This window comes from Callorhinchus milii, unplaced genomic scaffold (genome assembly GCF_018977255.1).
Source record: "Callorhinchus milii isolate IMCB2004 unplaced genomic scaffold, IMCB_Cmil_1.0 Scaffold3, whole genome shotgun sequence".
NCBI classification, from domain to species: Eukaryota; Metazoa; Chordata; class Chondrichthyes; order Chimaeriformes; family Callorhinchidae; genus Callorhinchus; species Callorhinchus milii.
This window is the reverse complement of record NW_024704744.1, coordinates 40,282,054-40,308,023: the sequence shown is the minus strand read 5'-3', so window position 1 is coordinate 40,308,023 and position 25,970 is coordinate 40,282,054. Positions and strand designations below refer to the sequence as shown.

Below are 25,970 nucleotides of genomic sequence, written 5' to 3'. Positions count from 1 at the left end.
GTCAGCAGATGAATCAAAGATTCCAGAGTCCATCTTTCTTTTGAGCTTGCATGCAAACAAGTGAGACTCATACCCAAACAGAGGACTCATCTGGCTGAAATGTATCATCAGTAAACGGTAGAGTAGGAAGCATCAGAAAAGTTACCTGTGGTAGTCAAGAGCTCAATGCAATGTTATTTTTTGATCCTTTGATTTGGGCTTTAGCTATCATTAAGTATAATTAACCCACTAATAGGGAATGTCAGATGGGATTGCAACATTTTGAGACAGGTTATCTTTACCCTACTGATGTGTTGTTGCAATAATAATCTTGTTCAGCCTCAAATTTTAACAGTAGTGTGAAGAATGGCTGAATACTGAAAGTCACGCCCAATACAGCATACTTTCAATCAATAAGTATACCCTTACTAACAAGTATTTTCTATAACTATTTGAGTGAGTAACAATTCCTATAAAAATTAATAAAGAATAGCAAGATAAGGTTGTAATTAAAAAAAAACATTACTGTGATTACATTTCACCTTTGATGTTGCATCAAAATATTATTATTATGGATTATTATTATTTAGTACAGTACAGTAGTCGAAACTGTGACTCCATAGTACCACAAATAGTGAATGGGTATGAGATTATTGAGGGAACTGGATCCGAGAGGGCTGTGGTCTGATGGGTTGAGAGGGGGAGTTGAATAACGTGAATACTAATACCCGTATCTGTACTTCTCACACTGTGAGTTATAGGAATATGTGTTCCCCCAGTGACTCACTTTTCAAGTGCAAAGGGTCTGTTAGTACTACTCGACTGGTATTCAAATGGCCCGTGATTGAGAAGATTCTACATCCCAAATGGCAGATCGACCTAGATATTCTGAATGGCCTTTTCACTGCCCTAGCTTCTTATGTTTGCATGTTAACGACAACGGTTCCTCCCAATTAGTTGGGTAAAAGGGGTTCCTTGTGGTGAAGTTGGTTCTTTTAAAACTAAATGCAGCTGACAGTGTACTCTTATTTAACAGTATTGTAATAGGATATGCTAGTAATTAATAAATGATTAAAATAGCCTTTGGTTGTTGCAACTTGTGACAATTGTCTGTAGTTACTTTCTGAACCTTTATCCTGAAAGGTTACTAACCAGGAAGCTCAGCTGCTATCTAACAAACTTAATTAATCAAAAAGTCATTTCCTTGCTGTAACTATGAGTAAAAGTGCTTCAAGTGTGCCAGCAAACCTACAAGTTAATCAAAATGCTAATGCTGTACAAATTAAAGTTGTGATTAACATTTCACAGTAGCTGCTTGAGCAAATTGATCACACAAATAGGTTACGCATTACTCATTTCCTCCCAGACTGAAATGGGAACAGGTTTGTCATTTGGTGGAGATGGATTGTTCACAAGCACTGCATTGTCATTACACTGTCACAAGGTACACACTCGGAACATTTTAGGCACGGTTAAAAATTCCACCACAGATTTTTTTTCAGTCTCAATGGCTATCAGTCTCATTTCGTACAGTAAACATACCTGTATTAAGCTCTTAATTACAAAAAGTATCTCATGATGCAAACAATCCTACCAGGACTTAATATCAATTGTGTCCTCAAGCATTCATCTCCCCCCCCCCCCCAAGATTTTCAAGGACTATATTCTTCAAATCTCTACTCAGCAGAATGTTAATGTGTTCATTAAACAATATTTTTTGCTTAATCCAGGCACCACTTATGTATCTGAACAGTGAAATTGATAGTTATGTGATGCAATGGAAAAGCCAGCGGTGCAGTGGGTTGGTTTTGTAAACACAATGTGCAAAGTTGTTAGATGAGGGTACAGGGTACACCTTCATTCTGTCAGCTCTCAAGTGATACATCGATGAGGCTGACTGCTTTAACCAAGTTAAGGAGTAGCATGGGCAGAGCCCTTGGAATGGGTCCCCTCTGTGTGCCATCAGGGAATGGTGTAGGAAGAATTAAATGGCTGAGGAAACAACACTTAGAAAACAGGGTAATATTTTTATTAAGTTTCTCAAAGGATGGGAACAGAAAGGAACTGATAAATATCAGTGGTGTGTGAGTCAGTAACTGGAGGGCTTACATTGAAGGTAATTACCCAGAGAGCAAATGGAGAAGTCAAATTTTTTTTACCCACACGCAAGCACAGAGGACTGTTAGTTAGGACTTAGAACAGTGGCTGAGGCAAAATGCATATTAACTTTTAAGAGAGAATTAGAAAAATATTTAAAAATAGAGCAAAGGAATATAGTGAAAAGGCAGTAGAGAATATTTTATGAGATTTGAGATTTGTAGTAATAATCTACAAGGAACTATTTGTCTGAAAGTCATGTATCCTAATCGTTTTACTTTCTTGATTTCTCTGCTGTTTTCTGTTATAAAATTCCATTTGCCCACTTATACCCAGAAACATTTCCTACCATAAACTCCAGTCACACAATCATTATTCCAATCCGCGACATTAAACCACATATCTACAAATAGCAGATTTCCCTTCATTTTGTTAAAAAAAATTGATTGCCTATATGTTTCAGGTCAATTTCACTAACATTCACAAGTCCTATTTACTTTTTTTTAAAAACTTTAAAGGCTTTTCATGGGTTTAAAAATGCTTGGATAAGTTTATCTGGTGAAGGGAGTGGCTGCTTTTAAAATAAAAGAGAACAAATCAAAGTGGGTTTGATAGTATCAAGTACGAGTAAGCTGAAAGAGTGGACGGGAACTTTTTTGTCCACTTCAAAAGGACAGGTTTAGCTGTTTGTTATCAAAGGCAATACCATTTTGGACTTTTGGCTTGAGGAAACTCGTTGTGATCAACTGTGTCTGCAGCTCATAAAGCATACACTTCAGACGAGGATATTACTTTGTATTCGATACACAATGTTTTGACCCAGATGTGCTGTTGTAAATTGTATTATACGTATAGTAATTCTACGATTAATGAGACAACATTTCTTTCTGGAGGACAGGTGTTTATGCTAATTAGCCAGGAAGCAAATAGCTTTGATGGCAGAAGAAAGGGCATTTCAAAGAGTTTGGCAAAGTATCGGAAGCGACCTTTGGCGTTTATAATCTGTTGCTGTGTTCAGGTTTAACTGAGCATAAAGCATGTTTGGTCAGGGTGGGGGTGGAGAAAGGGGTCCTCCATCTTTAACACTAAATTGATAGATTGACTCAGACATTGATTACAACGAGAAATAGATATATTACAATCAGAGGTACTCCACTGTGGTTAACATTTTTGCGCACAACAGAGAGGTTCACTCTGCCATTAACTATGCTATACCTGACCTGAAAGGCCTTAGTGCTAACACATTGAGTCAAAAGTGGGAATGGTGCCATAGCTTTGCAAGCTTGCCAGCTGTAGAAACACACAAACTGGAAACAGGCAGCATATGGAGCCAGCAGGACACAAAGTCGCTGTATTTAAGAACAAATCTGAAACTCATTTGATTGCTAAATGAGGCACTTGATGAGCACCAAGTGATTCTGAAAGGTAGTGTCCTTGCCTTATAAACTAACATGCTTATTAAAAGTACTACAGACATCAATCGGCATGAATTGGTTGGGCTGAATGGTCTGTTTCCATGCTGCCCGTTCTTTGTAAATCACCATGCGGCTTCCTACAAAGCCAAAATGGTTCAAACCAATGTACAATAACGACAACTTGCATTTGCATAGCACCCCTTACACAGGGTAGTGCCCCAGAGCACTTGACAGTGGTGGAACACGACGCCTAGCTGGGGGGAGGGGAGAGGTTGAACAGGAAGGTCTGCAGGGGGGGGATCTGAAGATGGGGAAGGAAGGGGCACGGAAGTGTGTTCCAGAGCTTTGGGGCGTAGTGACTGAAGGGATTTAAAAACGAGTGTGAAGGTCTTGAAATCGATCTGTTGGGCGAGCAGTTTAGTGGTAGTCAGTGTTTACTCGTGCAAGCTGCTATCATATATCACAATACAGTTACTTCTTTCCTGTTACAATAATAAATAATAATAATTGCAGTTAATACAACACCATTCACGTTAGAATATCTAAAGTTTTGCACAGGATTAACTGTATATTGTAGGTAAACATGGCAAACAATTTGCACCCAGCAATGTGCCACAATCAGCTATGAAATGAATAACTAATTTTATCTGGAGGATTGTTGGCCAGGACAGCAGGAAAAACTCCCTTCTCTTTTCAAATCGTGCCATGGGATCTTTATAGTCTACCTGAGTGGGCAGATGGCACCTCGGTTTAATGTTTTATCTGAAGTATGGTGCCTCCAACAATTCATTTCTTTGCCAGCATTTGAGTTTAGCTTGGACATCGTGAGTTCAAAGTCTTGACATGTGGCATGAACCCACAACCTCTGACTTAGAGGCAAGAGTGTTACCAATTGAAACATCGAGGCAAAACGTTAAGGTCCATGCCCCAATCATGCCATAAGTGAGCCTGGGTTATAAGAAAGCGGGTTTGACTGTAATATAAGATTATTCTTAATAAAAGGAATCGACATTGCTTATCTTTAAAGAGTTAACTGACAAGACGATCTGCTACAAAGTGCATGCCAGGGTACATTTTTATAATCGTCTGCACCTCAGTTCAGATTGCTAAGAAACGAACGCCGATATTTCTATTACATACATAATATTAAGACTCAGTGATTGTATACATTTCAGCTTCAATTTCTTGCTAACCAATATAGATTTTTAAAATCCAGCTTTTGTATATTTTCATGACAATTTAAATGACAGCCATCGCCTATAAAAATTGCATTATCTTGATTACTTAAGCAATCCTCTTCAATAAAATGTGAAAAAATTATTCTGAAGTAAGACTTATTGTGGTGAATATTTAACAACAATTGGAAACAGAACAAGAATGACACCTCTCTTTCTATGAAAAGCGCAGCTTCCACTTAGCCTGGTCCAAGTCATTTTCCAGATATGATGAGTTAAAAATGAAGCAACTCACCCATTTAAAAAAGTGTTATCAGTGCATTTATGCCTCCAGTTCCAGTTCTTTAGCATTAATTTCCTACTTTGTTTGCACTTAATTCTTTGCGGTGTACCTTCGTACACCGACTAACAACTTTTCTGTGCCAAAAGTATATTTTATTCCTTTCTAAGATTACATTCTTCCAATTAAAGTTCAAGTAAAATTGTTAAGCAACTTAATTTAGGCAAGTGCAGAATTGACTTAATAAACATTGCTCTGCCCTCATAATAGACCGTTTATATCTAGAATTCAAACTAAGAATTGTGACATCTGTAAAATCTGACAGGACAAAGTTGTGCAGTGGGTTTTCTTTCACCTCCAAGGCTTGAGATCTAATTCAACTCAGACTGATGAGATAAGAATCTCTGTTCTTTTCTTGCTAGTTGTAAAAAAGTTCAGAGCAGTCTTGACCCAGCTCCTGGTGGGCACAGGTTAGAGTACAACAATACCTCTGTGATTCACCACAACTTGTCAGACTGCCAGTGTAGAAAATAGGAAAAANTCACCTTGGTTTACAATTAGATGCTATGTTAGAGGGTAGATTTAAGGCAAGTTGCTGGAACAGAATAGAGAAAGCTTTACTCCTGCAATTCCTGTACCTGACATTGGAGTCAAATCTACAAAAGTCTGTTTCCCAGGTATTCACAAAACGTTACATGTCCTCCAAAATTTACATGCTACAGTATTAAATCGGAGGCAACTGGTACCATTAAACAAATATATTTTACATAAGCCTCAGGAAGACAATGCACACCCAGATGCTCAAGATCCTTTCATAGTGCAGGAGGCCAGAGAAGCATAACTGAGCCCTCACTATGGTCTGGCACTCCTCCAGAAGATTATTTTTATTTCCCAGCAGGTCGCTGACTTTCTTTTGTGTAAATACATAAATTTTTAAGTGACAAGTATGAAGCCAAAGCTTTGAAAAACAGCTCTCGCGGAAAATCACATCAAGATTTGACATTATTAGAATCATTGAAAATTTATGAAATACTAATTATTGATTCACTGTGAGATATTGTAATGTTAACACTGATCCTTCTTCAGCTGAGAAACGAGAATCGATTCTGACCCTGTAAACTAGTCTGTTAAGCTATCATCACTGTAATAAGAACAATAGTGTGATTTTCATAGGGTTTGATGAACTAATGCATATCAGTAATACAATACCAAGGATCCCTAGTGAACAGTAAATACATCCCCCGCTAAATAAGAACCCAGATACCGGAAAATGCTTCTCCCCTCAACTTACCAGCTAATGCTTGCTGGAAAGTACATTGAGACTTTTACACACAATTTTCAGCAGTGATTTGTTCAGATGACAGGCATAAAAAAGTGATAAAATATGTATCATACAGATGTATATATAATCAACATTCAAGGCACAAGCACCAGATAAATGAATCCGAACACTTTGGATGATCACAAAGGGAAGCTGGAAGCAAGTAAAAGGCCGACATGAATCAACAGAAGCTCGACTTTGAGACAGAACAATTTCCACAGTCTGACAGAAAGGAGACATTTATAAGCACAGGACATGCATGGACAATTAGGAGCAGATACGTAAGCTTGCACTTCAGTCTTTCTGTCGTGTGATAAACAAGGCGATTCCCTGGACAGCAGTTAACAAAGCCCTGCACGCACATCTTTTATGAGGTAGTTGGTTTCCATGTCTCTGGAGCTGGCTGTAAATTATGCTAACTATTCTACACCTTTACCCTTTTCTCTGTGTATGAAAGATCTCTCTTCTTTAGCTTGGAGGCTGTTGATTTGGAACATAAACAACAATTGTTTCCAACTCAACTCTATTCACAGTGAAACAGTTAGAAATTAACACTTCAAATAGATGAATTTCTAAATGAGATTTAGACTTTTCATTGTGTATTCTGAACCATTAAATTGTAACATAGCTAGTAAAAGATAGGTCACACAAATCCCATTTTGGATACAAAACAGGTGTTACTCACATGTGAACATCACCTGCGCTACTTTCCCACTCTCCGCCCACATACACACACCAATATTTTCAAAAGAGGACTTCATGCTGCAATTCTTTACAATTTTTACTGTTTAAATTTGAGCATTTGAGCATTGTAACAGTTAAGAGAAGAGTGGCCCAGGTCCTGGAACATATTTGGATGCACCAGTGTGCTGCAGGGGAGGGTAAACGCTTGTAATTCTGAGTGTGGTAAAACTCTTGATCTCGTTCAGATCCTTATACTAATGTTCTTGTTTAAATGCCATTTCACAAGATACAGTACTTCAAAAACAACATAACTGTAAAACAACATGCTGCACTAAAATCTGAAAAAGAAACACCACTTATAAGCACTATTGGAATAATGGTTGACTAACAGTCTAATAATATATTATTCCATGCAGTAAAACCAATTGTTTCAGGGAGTACAACATTCTCTTTAATCTGTTGAAACAGCAATGCCCAGTTTCAACAAAAGAATATTAAAGCATCTACGGTAAATTAATTTATGTCTGAAATAGTTACTGCTGCCAAATGTTAAGCAGAGTGCTGAACTGTTGTTTGGTGACTTTGGCAAGAAGCCACATCTTCAGCTGATGAGTTCCTTATATATCTTTGAAGTCCCTCCTGAGTTGTCTTTTTTAAGACTGAAAACTGTAATCTGTCGTTGCTCATAACATTTTAAAATGCAGAGAAAAATCCATACTGTTCTCCTTTATATTGTCTTTAGGTGCCATTAGATGCTATCTTACGTCAGGACAACTAGGACTGTACACAGTATTCCAGAACTTATTACTGACACACACTATGTGGATATAGTGTGAGACAACTCAACTCATACTCCTTGCTCTCCCTTGATAAATTTTGTTCCATTCATGAAGCATGCATGCCTCCTGATTTGCTAGTGATCAGTCTCAAAATCGCGAATGAGTCAACAAAAATGATCAATTCTCAAAAGTAAGATGATACACTAAACGTTTGTCAATGGCGTCTGTCTCCCTCTCCCCTTACTAAAGCTTCACCACTTTTTAGGTCATGGAGTTTGCCTTTTTTCCTACCTGACAGATACGAATGGCTTGGTCCAGAACAGACTTTGTGTCTGTAGCATAATCTGGACATGGCAAAGCAGCTCGGGAAAAATGTGCTTGGAGGAGCAGGTGGGCCTTCGTGTGTGCACTGTCGAATGAATGTGGATTCACTTCAATGGGAAGCTGCTTGGCCATTTCACTGTTCAGCTGGTCTTCATTGTGTCGCACTGGAAGTTCTGCATATTCGGTAGCATCCTGCAGGAGAGAAAAAAACACATATAACAGATCACTGATTCAGAAAGTTTGACTGTGCAGCTCTTCAGAGCATTGTGCATGCAGATATGATCAAATGTGTAGGAACATGCAGTGAGTTAAACAATACAATGTTAGAAATAAACCTAGGTTATAGCGAGTCTGCACTCGGAACAAAGTGAAAGTGAGAATCTTTAACTTTAAAAAACAGAGTATCAGAGACTTTAAGGGTGCACGTGAATGTTTTCAGACAGAACTACTGCTCCATAATAATGCAGCCAGGAGGAAGAGCTATTCATCTACCTTGGAAATAGCAACAGCACTTCTAATTAGGCACTGAAGTGCATAGGATGATACAATCCAGCTCAATGGTCCATGACGGAAAGGTGGAAGGAACACCCAGGGCTCCATTTAATGACAACTCCCTCCCCCACCCTCCATAAAGTGCAGGTGTAAAAATTGGGTTCAGTTCCAGTTTCCAAATGTCCTCCCTCAGTAGCTCAATGACATTCACCGAGCAGTCTCCAGTGGAGAATGACCACTTGAGGAAGCACTAGAGAAATGTCAGCATTTGTACAACTATACCCCAGGATAAGTTACCATTTTTAGCAGACAAGCAAAGAAAACTGAAGGCAATTTACAGCTTAAGAAGCAGCCCAGTTGACTGGTAAAAAATATATGGAAGGCGAGATTATACTGAAGAGCTAACCTATTTTCCTGGAAAATTCTCCGAAAATTAGGAAAAACAACATAAGAACTTCTCTAATTACAATTTCTGTTTGACTGGTAATGAAGTGCTTGATGCGTACGGTCTTCATTCAATACCCGTTGAAATGTTTGGACATTTTATTCTTGGAATGCAGTGTCACATTTGCTCAGAGCCCTTTAGAAGTTTATCTATGCTCTGACCCCTTTCTGTGGACCCGATTCTCTAGGTTTTATTTACTAAGGAGCTTTTGACTCCTTTTCAGGTCTCTTCAGCCTTGAGAGACAACACATGAATGTCTCATCTTGCTTACGCTATTGTTGAAGATGTATTCCTTTTGCTTTGCCACAAAAAGGAAGACTTCATTTACTTCTAGTCATTTGAGAACTAATACTCCAACCAGCTTCTCTACATAATTTCTACCCATGGTTATAGAATGAACATAAGTGAGGTTCATTTTCTTATCTACGTCGTGCCACTAATTAAAGTAAATTGACAACGGGGACTAAAGCTTTTTGTGTAACTGAGAAAGGAATTGAATGGAGTGCCCAAAGGTCGCCAGAAGCCATTATAGTCCTATGTGAAGGGCTGGCTTCTATGTCCTACCCTTGTTTGTTTTGTGCAGTCCAGGCAAATTGCTTACCACCAGTCTGTATCTCTGGTTTGCCCAGCTGTCTGAGGATAAAGACATCTACCCTTCACAAATGTTAAGCAACAGTGATTGACAATCCTACGATGAACCCAGGCTGTAACCCAGCTAGTGTTCTTGGCGTCTGTACGAGAAGGAAGAGAATAAGGAATCACGCTTCACGCTGACATCCCAAAGCCCCTGGTTCCCGCTGCGTCTTTTATCACTTTTTGCGCCGTCTTGAATGAGACAATCTTGCAATCTGTGCGGCAAATGCCGTACAATGAAACACGCTCAGAGCTAGTCAGCTGGTCAATTTTACATTAGCTGGAGAATGAACAGAACTACAATCGTATGGTATTGGCTTTTATTACAATTCTAAATTTGTAGGATTATTGATGATTATTTTTCTTCGGGACCTCTAGTACTAATTCTTAATATTGGTAAAATAATGGATTGCACTGATGGCAAAACAAAAGCACCCTGTTTAGGTTGAAAACTATCTGAACTAATTCCCAGATTATATACTTATAAATGATAAACATGGCATTTTCCATGGTCATACCTTTACTGTACATGGACATTTTAGGATCACTGAGTGAAAAGACCCAGTCAGGTTAAAGTGTCCTTTATGGGTGGATGGTCACTATCGTTCAGATCAGAGGCTGACATCCCTCCCTCTGCTGGATGATTATCCTGGTGTTCAAACATAAATGCGGTGTATGTATGAGAGGAGTCTGGGGTGATAGCTCCCAGATGGAAGGCACCAAGTCAAACCATGTTTTTCCACCATATTATGACCTGCCATTGTGAAACATTCCTATTGCTGTATGGCACCTCCATTAAAACTATTATCTCAGGACACCAAACAACACTAAGTTATGATGGGCTATTATCCACTGCCTGCAAGTCACAAAAGTGAAAAGCAAGTGCCTTACCATTTAGCCCCTGGGCAAATACAACTTAATGTTTAAACTTTTTCACCGTGTTAAGAGACGAGCAACAAATTTCTAATTACAGGAAGCCAGACTTTAAGGGCAACCTTGATTAATCTGTAACACAACAAGGGAACAAAAACAACACTTCTATTATTTCCTCAAATTACAAGTTTTACATTGCATGCTAGTCATTTTTCGGCCAGGCACAAAGCTGTATTAACTTAAGAAAAAGTGTTCTTCACTTTATTAACCTTTTGAGCTGCGCCACAACATTCCTGCACTAGAAGAATATACACAATTGGGCTTTAAACCTATTCCAACAATAATGTGATGGTTGTTTGTTTGCAAGTTTCTCTAATTCCACTTCATCCCTGGGTGTTTATCCTGGGATCCTGATCAACAATCCACCAGATAAAAATGGTCATTCACTTAATGGTTGTTTGTGTGATATTGCTGTGCATAAATTGCCTGCATCATCTTACTACAATACACAGTCACTTCACTTTACAATAGATCCCGTGAAACAGTTTAGTAAGACATTTTGACTATGTAACGCACTATATAAAGCAGAAGGATTATTATTGTATTATTATTTATAATGCAATGCAAGAAATTTAGAGTTCTGAAGACATTTCCTGGAAGATTGGGAATGTACTTTGAAAGTTGAATAGATTTCTTGAAACTCAAAGAATGAAGATGTAATATTAATTTCATAAACATCTTTTAACAGCAACAAAATTACATTTGTATAGCGCCTTTCACATTGGGAGGATGTCCCAAGGCGCTGGACAGCTTAAACATCGTTTAAACTCCCCGTACAAAACAATTTTCATAGTGTGTACTTTTGCCCTGTTACAGTTTGTAGCTAAAGGATGGCAGACTTTAGGGCAACCTTGATTAATATGTAACGCATTGAGGTGACAAAAAGAATGCTAGTTTATTAGGGAAACATCATTCCAAAAAAAACATACAGAATGTTAGCTCTCATAACACTGCCATCTTAATCTTCTTATAGCAGAGAAAGAGTGAAGGCCCATGAAATTAAAGCACAGATTGTTATTCATTGTTAAAAGCTATTTGCGAGTTATAAGTAGTTAACTGACAATTTATCCAAACTTTTCCTACTTTCAGAAATCATGAAGCCAGACTCTTGATTCTATATATCAACAGGAAGGCTGAGGTCTCCAGTTAACTGGTTCTACACAGTAACTCTAAGATCTCTGCTGGTTATTGTGACTATAGTAAGAATAATAAGAACAACATTTAAATCTCTGCATTTATTCTGCTGCAATAGGCGCAATCATCATTTTCATGAGCGACCTATCAACATGGCAAACTGGTGAGAAACATGGGGCAGAGGCCACAGTGAAACAGTTCAGTGCTTATATTAAGCCCTGAGGGGGTTTCAGGTTGCACATTCACTGTCCACTTTGAGGTCTAAAGTACAAATTGCTGATGGTTTTACTGATGACCGGGGTCAGGAGTTTGAATGAGCTGTGCCACTGTGCAGAGAGCAGCAGGAGGTCAATGGAGGTTGGTAACAGTGAGAAAAAGTCCCACGAATAAACAGTTACCTAAAGACATGTAAAAATGGATGGGGGATTATCCTAAACTTTAGGTCATAATAGCAGTGGTTTTGGTTCCTACCAACTAGAAGTTGAAGGAACAAATCCAGAAGTTTTCGTAACTGCATGAATTGATGGCACATGTTTGTGGATTATATTTGCCCAATTGTTTTTTTAAAAAATGTTCAAACCGAATTGTAAACTAACCTTCAACATCTTACAAGAGCAATGACAAATTATTAATAATTAGACATGCAGTAATATTCACACGTGAAATATAAAATATGCTACCATTTAGTTTAATTTAGTCCAAGTTTAATTATCAATGTTGACAAGTCAGTACCTCTCACTGATTCTGCTTTTTAGTAATTGTCATTTGAAATTTAGATAGAATCCATCAGCAAATGTAATGTAAAACAAGAGTTACATCTTGGGGAATACTATCAGTGCTCAGAGTTAAATAAAATAAAAGTAAAATTATCGCCAAAAGAAACCCCTGAACAGCAGGTTATACGGTGAGCTCCCTTCTCAAACACAATATGTCTATAGCTTTCTAAACAGAACCATCAGTACAGATCTGAAAGTTGTTATGCAGAACCAGTCAGAACAACTAAGCAGAGGCTCGAAGCTTTCGAAAGAACGAAAGAAGCAAAGACAATGGTTGGTTTTGGCATATATGTATCTCTTGCATACCCCCAATGGGCTACTCGGATGTCAGCTTGGATGACATTGGTTAACACTCTCGCCTCTGGATTTGAAGGTTGTGGGTTCAAGTCTCACATCGGGTACATTGTCTAGATTGACACTCCCCCAGCAGCATTGGTGCCATCGTTCAGGTGTCACTTGTCACCTATTCAGGTGGATAGTAAAGAACCAATCACAATATTCAAAAGAGAAAAAAGTTTGCTGGTGCCATGGCTGATAATTCTCCAGTTAAATCAATTATTCACCTGTCTGTTGTGGGGCATTTTTATGCACAAATTGGCTGCAACATTGCCCTCAAATCCATAGTCACTATTCTTAATACTAACAGCTGTGAAACATTTTGATATGTTTCAGTGAGATATGGTGTTGTATTAAGTGCAATGATTATTAATTTTTATGGATTATCAGAGAAGGCCTGCTGGAGACAAGTCACCTCCTTGGCATTTCGGCTGAAAAGTGTCACAAAGTATCAGAGGATCGAAGCACAGCATTGAAATAACAGCAGCAATTAAGTTATAATTGGCAAGTCCACAAACAATGGAGATGTATTACTGCTTTTGAACTTTGTGCAACAAAGCTATGAAACGGAAAACTAAAAATACATTTTCTAATTATTCAGAAAGAAAAAAGGAAAGTTCTATTGTCCTATCCATGTTAGTTTCTACTTCAAAACATTAAAAAAACTTTAGGAAATCAATATTCAGGTTGGGAAAGCATAAGGTAATTTATTATGGGACTCTGAACTACTTTAACATGGGCTTATTCCAAGAGCAACTTATCTATACTAATAAAACAACATCTGTCTGTCTGTCTGTGCTTCAAGAAGGATCTCAATAAATGATTGACGTAGATACATGATGTATATTTCATTGGAAAGGCCTTGCAGCTGGGAGTGACATGAACATATCTGTTTTTGGGTGTCTACAATCGTTCATGAGTTATGAGCTAAAATGTATTTCAGTTTTGCATTTTGCACTGCAGTTACACCTGCTGGTCACAGAGTCAAAGTGGCGCTGTGGCATCGTGCAGTTACACACGATGGATGTGCCAGCTGACCGTGGCATTCAGCATCACAGAGCACGCACATAACCAAACGGCGGCGGGAACAAAATAAAGAACGCAGACAAAGCTAAGCCGTGGAAACAACAAAATAACATTTTTAAAGTGCCTTTCACGTTGGGAGGATGTCCCAGTAATTATAAATTGTACATTTATATTTATCATTATAAAGATGCCTAAGCGAAAATCAAACCTTTCAAGGATAAGTAAAAATCCTAGACAAAAGACAGGAGGCACATTAAATGAAACTAAAGAACAAAGAACAGTGCGGCTGCACTTCAATGCTGAAAGCACTGCAACAGTGTGCCAAAATGAGTTGCCCACTCAAAGAACAGCATCGCCAAAATGAGTCCTCCCACAGGAGTCTTCCCAGATGAGATTGATAAAGATGAAATGTCTGTCTGTGTGTCAATCTACATTCCATATTGGATCCTTTGGTTGCAAGCGTAGCTGCAATGGGTACAGCCAGTATTTTATGTAGCGCCTTTCATGGAAAAGAAACAGCTTAAAGCACTTTACAGAATGAGATCATTAGCAATTAAAAACATGTCATGTAGGCAAATGCAGCAGCTAATTTGTGTCAACAACATCCTACATACAGCCACCAACAGAAGAAGATTCAAAATAATTCAGGCGGTTACAGAATCCCATTGTGCAGCTGCCCAGAGAAGTGTACCAAGCTGTTATCACATCGGCAGATGCTGGTGTTTGCACACTCCCAATGGGTAACAAATACAGGCACAACTGGTGTGCGGGACTGACACTATGCTTTGGTGCCAATGCATAACCATAATGTTGGGAGCAGCTATTTTCTCCAAAAAAACAATGACAGGACTTCAAGGTCAATTTAAACCACCATCATTCTGCAACAAAAAGTTTGAAAAATTAAAAAGGGCTAAAAAGCAGTCATTTTGCAGTCCTTAAAGTGTGGGTTAGCAAATCTATTAACAGAGGAGGCCTGCAGATGCGGTTCGTATAGCTCTGCTGGCAAAGTTTTCAGAGCAGGAGTCAAGAATTGAGCCTGTCTAAATACTCCCTGTTGAACCAGCAACACTCTTTCAATCCCTTTTTAACACAAAAGGAGTACAATTCCACCTGCATCTAGATTTACTCGATAAACCCAGCATTTCACAGCATCCATAATTTGTCAAATTGCTAAAATTAGTCTCTAATTTCAAGCTAATTTTCTGTATGTTCTTTTAAGAACTATAGAAAACAGGCTTCAAAGTTAAAACTGAATAAGACAATTTGCCAAAATACTGCACACTCTGAAATGCTGCTTTAATAGAGTAAATCTAGATCCAGGTGGAATTTCTACCTAATATTTTCTTCAGTTATTTTCATTTGGAGCAACGATGTTGCTCAAGATAAAAAAAAGAGTAACAGCCTGCAACAAGTGGCTTATTAGCATTCCCGGCAGGGCGAAACCTTGGGCAAGTTTCCTTACTCCACACGCCTGATAATAATCCCTCCAGAAAACAAAACAATAATAAAAATTGGTCACTTCAATCAACGACTGTTTGTGGGACACTGCTGTGCGCAATTGGTTGCCACGTTTTTCCCATAAAAATATAGTCAATTCACTGTACTTATTCTGTGAAGCTCTTTGAGACGTCTCAAAGACATGAAAAGCGCTATATCAAATGCAAGGATTATTATTTATTATTACTGAACACAATTTTTTTTGTTCCATTGAACATTTTAACAATCACACTGGAAGATTTATGCAACTAGAAAATGTCACCTAAATAAGTCAAATTCACTGTATTTCATTAAGAGACCATCATTCATTTTACATTATATCTGACAATAGCAACTCTACATTAAAATTTCAATATGACTCCCATTATAAAAAAACTACAACCGTATAGAAAATGGAATCCACATTAGTCTGATATACTCAAATTTGTTTAAGAAAAATAAGCCCTCAAAAAACATTGCGAGGTAAGTGCAGTTCTATTAAGCAAATTCTTTGTGCTTCTTTGAAAATTATAATATCAATCTGACTGACATTATTTGCACTATGTTGTGAATCAAACTTCAATACTGCCACTCCACTTTTCAAAAAAATCTGGGAAATCATATGCACAGGAAAAAAATCCCTGGGGGGGTGAGAAAAGGAGCTCTTTAAATTTGCAATCATGCATTTAGACTTCTAACACATTCGCTTGTTTTGTTTAGAACCAGAAAATGAACTAGACGTGTAGCATCTTTCTTGATCTGCCACCCGTGCCCTGAGGATTAGTGGCTCCACCTGAGCTTGTTCTACAAGCGGTACTGAAAAAATTAATCTCTCCTGGCAGCGATCCCACTGGGATAACTGATGAATAATAATTTCCCTTTTTTCTTGCCCTCTGTCCACTGGAGAAGCTACTCTTCCCCCACAGCACGGATAAGGCAGAGAAGAAAAATCCAGCTGTGGATTGTCAGGCAGTCGGGGATCCATCTGCTCAAACTGAACTGAAGTGCGAGTACCCAATTACTACAGCAGGAGCATCTGGGGTAGAACTGCTTAACTGACAACTGTCTGTGAGATGAGTTGTTCCCTGAGAATCGGGCATTTCAGCTCCACCCACAAACAGCAAGAGACAGGGAAAGTGCCAGATTAGCTTTTTTTAATGGCTTGCCATATACTTGGGATTTAGAAAAACGCATTAAGCAACTTATCAGTCAAATAAAATGCAATGATGTGAATAATGCTCTTTTATTTAAGCCGCCCCCAAATCTTCGTCTTATCAAAAAAATCAATGTATCCAGTGGAAAAACTCTCTTTTGTGAGCATTATAGCTGCAACCAGGGTTTTAACTCTCAAACCTTGCCAGATCACATCCCTTGTAATACTGCCCATTAGAGAAAAGTATAGCATCATTTGAAGTGATAAAAGTGGATTTTTTTTCTGAATTTCATTACAAAAGGATGCGTACCCATGGATGGCTGGGAATGATTCCGAGGCAATGTTCTTTGTCACCGAGGTGTCGGACACATCGAGAAACCCACTGCCATACTTATGTATTCAAACTGGACTGAGAGTTCCAACTATGTATCATGTCCACACATAGAAATTTCCCTGTATCTGCAATTGGATGTGCACTATCTCCCTGGAGGTATACACCTGTTTACCTAATTATGAAGAATATTAGATCCAGGTTGGTGATAGCCAAGAATTAGAGACCCCACATTGTGCATTGGGGTACTGCTGGAGTTTATCTCACGGAAACCCATGTAATAATAATAATAATCCTTGCATTTGATATAGCGCTTTTCATGTCTTCTCGATGTCAAAGTGCTTCACAGAATATGCTGTAAAGTGAATTGACTGTATATTTGTGGGCGAAACGCGGCAGCCAATTGCACACAGCAGTGTCCCACAAACAGTTGTGGATTGAAAATGACCAATTTATTTTTGTTTTTGTTTTGGAGGGATTATTATTAGGCATGTAGAGTAAGGGAACTTTCCCAAGGTTTCGCCTTTCCATGTAGATGGCCACTGAAAGCACCCTCCACCAAGCCAGCTCTTCATTGAGCTAGGACCACGCGATCCGTGGTTTTTGGCTCGCAGGTTTAACAGAAGCTGAGTGGGATGTATCCTTGCTCAAAGTTATTATTGTCCCAAATATTAAATGGCAACAATAATTTGTGAGATCATTACTAAGAATTAATTGCAGAAATAATTTGATAGTGGTGCTCTCGTTCGGAAAGCAGGCTTTGTGTTGCTGCCAGATTTAACAACAACAAGATTTCATTTATAGAGCGCCTTTCACGTAGGGAGGACGTCCCAAGGCGCTGGACAGTTGGGTCGGGACCCGAGCAAGGGGGAAATGGTCAGGGTGAGGGGAGCGAAGGGAGGAAGCGAGAAGGGGGTAGAGTCGAGAGGGAGCTGAAGGCACGGTCAAAGAGAAAGATCTTGAGACCGGCCTTGAAGGAGGAAAGGGACGAGGCAAGGCGAAGGCACTGAGGGATGGAGTTCCAGAGCCTAGGGGATGAGAGGCTGAAGGCCTGGCCACCGATGGTAGGGCGGTTAGGGCGGGGGATGTGGAGCAGACTGGAGCCAGAGGAACGGAGGGTACGGGCAGTTAAGTAGGGAGATAGTAGGTCAGAGAGGTAGGAAGGAGCTAATGTGTTATATTCACAGGAACTACATATCGTAATATTTAAATTAACATGAAAATAGCTATCCTTGGGGGGGAGGGGGAGGGGGAAGACAGGGGCTTAGAGTGGGAGGGCCAGTTATGCTGACACCTAGACAGGAAATACTGTAGAAGCAGTGGGTTAAGTCAAGCTGAAGCAGTTTTTCCATAGAAAAATTGGAAGGTTTTAATTGGGAAAATTAAAGATTATACAATTTTTGAACAGGCCATAAAATGATATGGCAACAATCAATCAAAACAAAGAAATTCGACTGATATTGTAAAAATGGATAAAACTGTACTCTCTTACTGAAGTATTGGCACAGCTTGGCAGGAGCCAAGGTTTGGGGACCTCAGAGTGTTTGTTGTCCAGCTAGGATCATCCGACCTGTTGCGAATTTGTCCTGCAGAATTAACAGGAGCCTCCCTCCCCACTTTCAAATCCCACCTAAAGACCTTTTTTAATCATGTTTACGGTCACCTCCCCCCACCCCTCTCCCCTTGGTTCGGGGTCAGACTCTGCCATTGTCAAGCGCTCCAGGACGCAACTCCGTGTGAAGGGGCTATACACATGCAAGTTGTTGTCCTTGAAATTACACCGGTGTAACACAAGATTTCTTTTAGCACATTACTGACTAAACAGAAAGATATTTGGTCATTGGCACATAAAGCCTGTGTTATTGACTTACTGGATTGGCTTCTACACGTGCCTAACTCTTTCCTGCCCAGCTGAGCACAAAATGTCCTTTAAGTATTAAAACTCAGAGCTTCAAGATAAGTTACATAATCAATAAAGCGAACTGATGTCAGCTATTCTGGACTGATGGCGCCATATTTCACAATGTCCTGGGATAGAAGGAATTTATTTGAATTCTTAAGGAGACAAGCCGTTGTTGGGCAGCTTTCACCTCTGGGACTTGGACTTAAATTCAGCGCAGACAGATGGGATAAAAGTCTCTTCTGATAGCTGTTAAACGGCCCTAATGAAATGAGTCTGGACAGCCTCAATCAATTTCCCCAGAGGATACAAGTTCACAGCACAAGACTGTCTGTAATTGAGCCCTAATTGGGCAATCACACTTATATATCTCATTTAGGCTGTGTAACTGGTGGAAGACTCCTTTCTCCACACTGGGTACTAACAGGATATCATTAGAGCCATTCCTATTTGTACTGCATTTGCAAGAAAACTCATTTCACTGGAAAATGGTGCACAAGTGCCCAGACTGGAAAAAAATACACCATTTTGTATATTTAAAATTCACACACCCACAAATATCCTAGTTTCAACAAATAAATTAAAATAAAAGAGGATGTAGTAATTATGGTAAATCCAAAACTTGTCTCAAACATTTCTCATACTTAATACCAGCAACAGAATGGTGTGAATCACAAGATCACAAGATTGATTTGATTGATAAAGGCTATTCATTCCATTTGATCTTATCCCCCCAGAAAACCCACCTTTCAATCACAGCATCAATCTGCTTTTTAAATAAGTCCAATTTCCAGGCCTCCACCACCCTTCCTGGTAACCTGTTCCAGTAGTCACACTCTAGTATTGCAATGTTTGAAATATAATGAGTAAAAATGTATTGCCTTAATTGGAATGCATCGTAATAATGTATGTATTTGCTATCTAATTTTGGAGCAAAGTTCCTGTGAGCACGATACCTAACTGCCAAAATTTCCTTATTGAAGAATCATGTTAGAAATTGCCTCATTTTAGAGCCCCTTGTGAAAGAATGAAACATATATAGGTAGCTAAAGACTGTACAAAATCTTTTGATCTAAAGGATTCATACACCCGAGTTAAATATTACTTAATACAATACAAATTTACATTTACATAGTGCCTTTCACATTGGGAGAATATTGCAAGGCAGTTGACAGTCTTGGCATGGCATCTGAGCAGGGGGTGGCAGCCAAGGGGGTGGGGAAGGAACAATGACCGAAGGAGCAGTCAAAAAGGAAGGTTTTGATGGTTAGTAGTATTAATTAATATTATTAATAGGTATTAATATTAATTAATATCTGTTTCTATATTGTATATGGATTCTATATTCGATAAATTCCACAGCATAATAATTTAAAGCACTAAATAGTGGAATCATGTTTTAGAAAAGTTATCTAGTCTAGGACCACTTGTTTCTTATCTGGAGGACCTTTTACAATGGAAGCAGTAAGGAAGATAATCTGCCATTTCTGAGAAATTGTCATATTAATGTTTATCTCTCAACAATATTAATTAGTATTTGTTTCCAGCGCCTTGGGATGTCCTCCTGACGTGAAAGGCGCTATACAAATGTAATCTTGTTGTTGTTGTTTATTATAATTTGGAATAAGAATATTAATATTACTATTGGTAGTAGTATATTAATGGTAATGTATACCATAATTTGAGCCCCCAATTGCATTATGTCTTGTGAATACAGGGGATTAAATTCTGCTGGTTAGTAATTAACCTAGTTAAATTATGGTTGTAAATATAAAGAGAGAAGAGAAATCTTGTTAAACATATTCATCGCCGACTAGATTTAGATACATTTGTTGAAGGAAAGTAACTTAGTTCAAAAACAATGTGTTACTATAGTTCACTGATAAGTCTTGCTCCTGCTGTTTCATGCTGTACACAGTTTTTTGTTGAGAGATAAACATTAATATGAAAATTTCTCAGAAATGGCAGATAATCTTTCTTACTGCTTCCATTGTAAGAGGTCCTCCAGATAAAAAACAAATGGTCCTAGACGAGATAACTTTTCTAAAACAATATTTCACGATTTAGTGCTTTAAATTATTGTGCTGTGGAATTTATCGAATATAGAATCCATAAGAAAGAAAGACCCACAAGAAATAAAAAGATGATACAAGGAACATGATGGCGATTAATCACACACAACATTTTGCTGAGAGTACTGGACGAAGGAAGGTAAGAAACTCCTGACTGTAATATGCTATGATGGAGCAGAACTTCAAATATTGTGTATAATATTGAAAATCATTTTCACAGCAAAGAAAAAATCTACTACAACTCTCAAAACACCATGCCTTTTCAGTAATTCCCAAGGTAGGGATCAATAGGACTCTGGATTCAAATTTTTTGAGACAGCAGTAAATGGACAAGTTCAGGTCTCAACCAATTTGTACTCACTGTCAGAATAGAGATCAATTCCTCCACACTGCAATCCACTTTCATTCGTTCCTTGAACATTCGCACAGTTGGGTGTTTCAGGTAATAATAAGAGGCGATACGTCCAAAATCCAATGGCTGGAGGCTCCGGTTGTCCTGTGAGACACAAGTGTGGATCATTAGAGAATAACACCAAAAGAAACAATGTATTGGCAATTAAGTCTGGACACATTTTTTTTAAAACTTGATATCAACAAACAGCTGACATTATAAATGGAGTATTAGGTGAACGCCTCACTGAGCATAGGAGAATGTTTTTAAAAAATTTATACTTATAAATGAGCACTTCTTATAATCTTAGTTATTAGCATTTGATATAGCGCTTTATCACATTTCAAAGCACTTCACAGGATTTACTGTGGAACGACCTCCCGATGTGAAAGGCGCTATATAAATGTAAATTTGTATTTGTTTATTTGTAATGCAGCGGCCAATTTGGGCACAGCAATGTCCCCCCACAAATAGCCATCAAGTGAATAACCAATTTTATTTGGAGGATTGTTGGCTAGCATACTGGGAATAATGCTATTGTCTCATCTGAAGAACGGCACCTCCAATGTAGTGCTCCCCCAGCATGGCACTGGAGTATCAACCTAGACTAAGTTCAAAGGCGAGAATGTTACCAGCTGAGTCAGGATGACATCCTATATTATAGCTTATATTTTAACTATAACATTTTATTTTTGAAATTATTTTTAGAATGCAAGCAGCAGGGAGAAAAAAACATGAAATCCAAGCTCTCCATAGTCAGATTCAAGCCAATTCCATGAAACATTTTGATGGAGAAGATGGTTCAGTTTTACTGGGTGATCTGGCACCAGAGTGGGGAACAGTTAGGAATGGATCAACAATGCTTGCAGCATTTTAAAGAGTTAACAATAACAACAACAACAAAATTACATTGATAGAGCACCTTTCACATCGGGAGGACATCCCAAAGCCCTGAACAGTCAGCTGTCGGGGTCCGAGCATGGGGGAGGGGGAGTCGTGTAGGGGTGAGGAAGGCAGAGAGGTTGGAGGGAGACCAAAGGCACGGTCGAAGAGAAGGGTCTTGAGACCAGCCTTGAAGGAGGCAAGGGAGGAAGCGAGGCGAAGGGACAGTGGGATGGAGTTCCAGAGTGTGGGGGCAGAGAGGCTGAAAGCCCGGCCACTAATGGTAGGGTGGGTCAGGTGGGTACCAGTGTGGTACCCACCACACTGGTGGGTAAGCCGGAGCCTGATGAAGGGAGGGAGCGGGCAGGTTGGTAGGGAGTCAGCAGGGCAGAAAAGTAGGAGGGGGAAAGGCCATGGATGGCTTTAAAGGTGAGGACGAGGATCTTGATCTTGAAGTAAAAGCATTGGAAAGTAGGAACGGAAGGAGACCATTTATCCCATTGAGCCTGTTTCACTAGTTTATTGGATTTCAGGTCTTTTAATCCCTATGTCCTTTTGCCATAACCCTTAATATCACTACTACCAAAGTATTTGACTATCTCTCTTTTAAACAGAGTTTTCAGACATCAAATATCAAAGATTCATACTAAAACATTATTTTGGTCATTCTTAGTACTATCAAAGCAATCAACAATGAAAATGCTTGGCAGTCACACCTAAACATCTGTTTCGATCTTCCTTTTTAAAATAAATCTTTAAATTCCTGCAAACACTGGGATGAGTGTATAATACCACTGTTCCTATTACTTTATCTTAAATAATAAAAAGATTTTAGCATTTGAGTTCACAAGAGTCAACTTTACCTCTCCTACTGCCATACAATATGAACATTCCAGATCCATGAGACACTTCTCCACGAGGCTCGAAAGGTATTTATTGATGGTGTCATGGTTAACGTCATCCAAGTTGTAATAGCTGGAGATTATTAAAAAAAATTGAATCAATACAAAGAGCACCGGTTCACCAACATAAAACTGGCTACAATACAGTGCTTTTTCTGTAAGTTTATCTTAAAATGTTTATTTATGTATGTTTATCTATTCTCTAAATGTTTTTGTGTGAAAATCCACTGTACATCTGTCAAATTGGTGAAAGCAAAGTCCTCAACACAATTACATCTCCTTGCTACAAGGTAAGAATCTATTTGATTTTTGCCTGATTGTAAAAATTATAAAGTTATACTCCCAGTAAAATGAGACATCAACTTCTGTTCGTATGAGTAGCAAATCTGTTGAATGCCATTTTCTCACAATTTTATCATAGTAAGCAGCAACCTTGTTTCTGCAATATAGTAAAACTCACAGAAGACGTATCAATTGGGACCATAACATTTAATATGACTTACATGAAGTCCGAGTCACAGGCAAACTCGGGAGTTAATGAGAACAGGATAGTGGCGTTACAAATTAGGAGATGATTTTCTTATAAAATATGACTAGTGCAAAGAAATCAAAGTGATTTTGATAGGAAACTGAATGGAACTCGGGTGCACGTACGAATTAGGCGATTGTACGATTATATAAACTTGTGCAAGGTTTACTGTATTTTATAAATGTAACAACACTCGTTGCACAGACAACATTGACACATACTATTGACAATAGATTTACATATTTCTCACTGGTTTGCTATCCTATAATAATTCTTGTTTTTGATTTTACCATAAAGTTTAGTGATTATGTATTTTCCAGGCAATTGTGGCAGATAATTTGCATACAGCAATGTCAATTGCTTGACATGTCAATGTCAATAAACAGCTATGAAGTAAATTACCAAATTTATTTGGGGATTATCGGACACGATGCTGGGAGAAACTATATTCTCTTTTCGAATAATGGTATGGGATCTTTAACTTCCCCCTGAACAAGCAGACAGGACCTCGGTTTAACGTCTCAGCTGAACAACAGCACCTCTAATGATGCAGCCATTGATATATAAGGGTAAAGAAGGTTCATTGAACATTTTCTTGCACCTAAGTGTGACCTCTTTTACTCTAATGTACAACATATTTGCATCATGGGAGTATCAAGAGATTGATTGAATAGTTTTTCCTATGTTCTATTCCCACTTAAAACTTTTAACTTGAATTTATACTCAGAACCACCCACCCTCTCCTATCATAACAATACTTTGAAGACTAGCTGTTCTGTAACAAAAATCAGGAAAAGGGTAAAACAAAGGAGAGATTTACAAAGTTACAACAGGTTCTGTCAAAAATGTATTTTTGAAAGTTTAGACTGCAATGCAACAGCTGAAGATTGCACTGGAGATTTTTCAGTTAGTTCAACTCTTGTAACTCATTTTGAGGATTTTAATACCAAATAATTAAACCAACATGTGGCGTTTGCTGCTAGAGCTCTATTCTGCCAGCAGCATTTTGATTGACAGCTGACTAATGGTTTTCTAAACTTTGTAAAAGTAGGGGGGTTAGCAAGCTAAACGTATTGAACGTAAGGTCTCCTGAAGAATCTCATTGAAATTTGAGTCTATCTTTCTCTTTCAGATGCTTACATAGTTACATAGACCATACAGCACAGAAACATGCCTTTCGGTCCAACAAGTCTATGCTGGTATTTATATATATATGCTGATAGATTTGTAAAAAATAAAGGGATTAGGGGATATGGGAATAGGGCAGGTAATTAGAGTTAGGTCAGAAGATCAGCTGTGATCTTATCGAATGGCGGGGCAGGCTCGAGGGGCAGAATGGCCTACTCCTGCTCCTAAATTCTTATGTTCTTAGACTCCATAATGAGTCTCCACTTACTCCCTTCCACACCTTTCTATTCCCCTCTTCCTCATGTGTAAATCTAGCTTCCTCTTGAATGCATCGATGCGGTCCAATTCAACTGGGCAGTGAGCACACATTCTCACCATCCTCTGAGTGAACAAGTTGCTGTTCAGCACATGCTATTCAATCGGATGTGAATTTCCAGCAGTTTTTGCTTTTAATCTCATGTCTGTCGGTTACACACTGTTGGACCAGTTCCTCACATTGCTACTGCCCCGCACTGTAATGACACCATTCGTCTCTCAGTACCATCATTGGAAAAAATTGTGAACCAACATCAGTACTGCATCCTCCCATCACCTCTCTATCCCCCACCCACGACATCTCTTCTCCACCCCCACTCCCACCACCTATTATTACTGCACTACAGAAAGCCACCTCCTGAAACAAATGCTGGCAGCAAGCCTCAGAAAATTTCCCTTCAGCAGGAAATTAACACTGCACTGCAACCCCAATTGTGAACTCGATATGTGCTGGTACAAGGGCTATTTTTTTAATCTACAGACGTGTTATGTTAATCACCCAGTCATTTAAAAAAGGCAGAACACAGCAACTAAGCCATCAATCTGAAACTACCATTACTTTCTGAATAAAATATCCTAAAACACCCAGAGGCAGCTAAAGCTTACACTGAAGTAAAATTGCTACCATATTTCTCCACAGTGTAATCTGCTCTGATTTTGCAGGGAGTGAAATTGGAGCTACATTAAGATTTACATGCATTTCAGTTAACACAGTTGTATGCAAAACAGTGGCCTGGATTCCTACTGACCTATTTTGATGCTACTATGACTGAACTGATTTTTTCTTTTAAAACTCCTTCAGATTTTAGTTTGCTGTTCATATCTGTCTGTTGGGGATTTACACTGTACCATTGTATTACAGACAATATTTATGGTGCACTGAAAGATTCGCTGACCATAATTAAGAGCAGAGATTAGGAAAATCATTTTAAAAATGATCATCTGCTATTTCTAAACAATTTTCATATAAACCCTATGATATATCGAAACCACAAAATTGGGTCTAATTTGAGGTAATTTCTAACAATTTATTAAGATCGACTGAGGCTCAAACAGGGAATT

At 38.6% G+C, this 25,970-nt stretch overlaps 1 protein-coding gene across 2 annotated transcripts in view; it reads right to left on the bottom strand.

Moving 5' to 3' along the window:
* The window catches only part of ascc3 (activating signal cointegrator 1 complex subunit 3), a 339,566-nt gene that overhangs the window by 15,744 nt on the left and 297,852 nt on the right, over positions 1-25,970 (bottom strand). For both annotated transcript variants that reach the window (XM_007899134.2, XM_007899135.2), the window contains exons 35-37: positions 22,898-23,009; positions 21,123-21,257; positions 8,022-8,246 (exon numbers count right to left, since the gene is read on the bottom strand). In XM_007899134.2, coding sequence (XP_007897325.1) covers positions 8,022-8,246; positions 21,123-21,257; positions 22,898-23,009 — 472 coding nt within the window. The remainder of the gene's footprint in view (positions 1-8,021; positions 8,247-21,122; positions 21,258-22,897; positions 23,010-25,970) is intronic.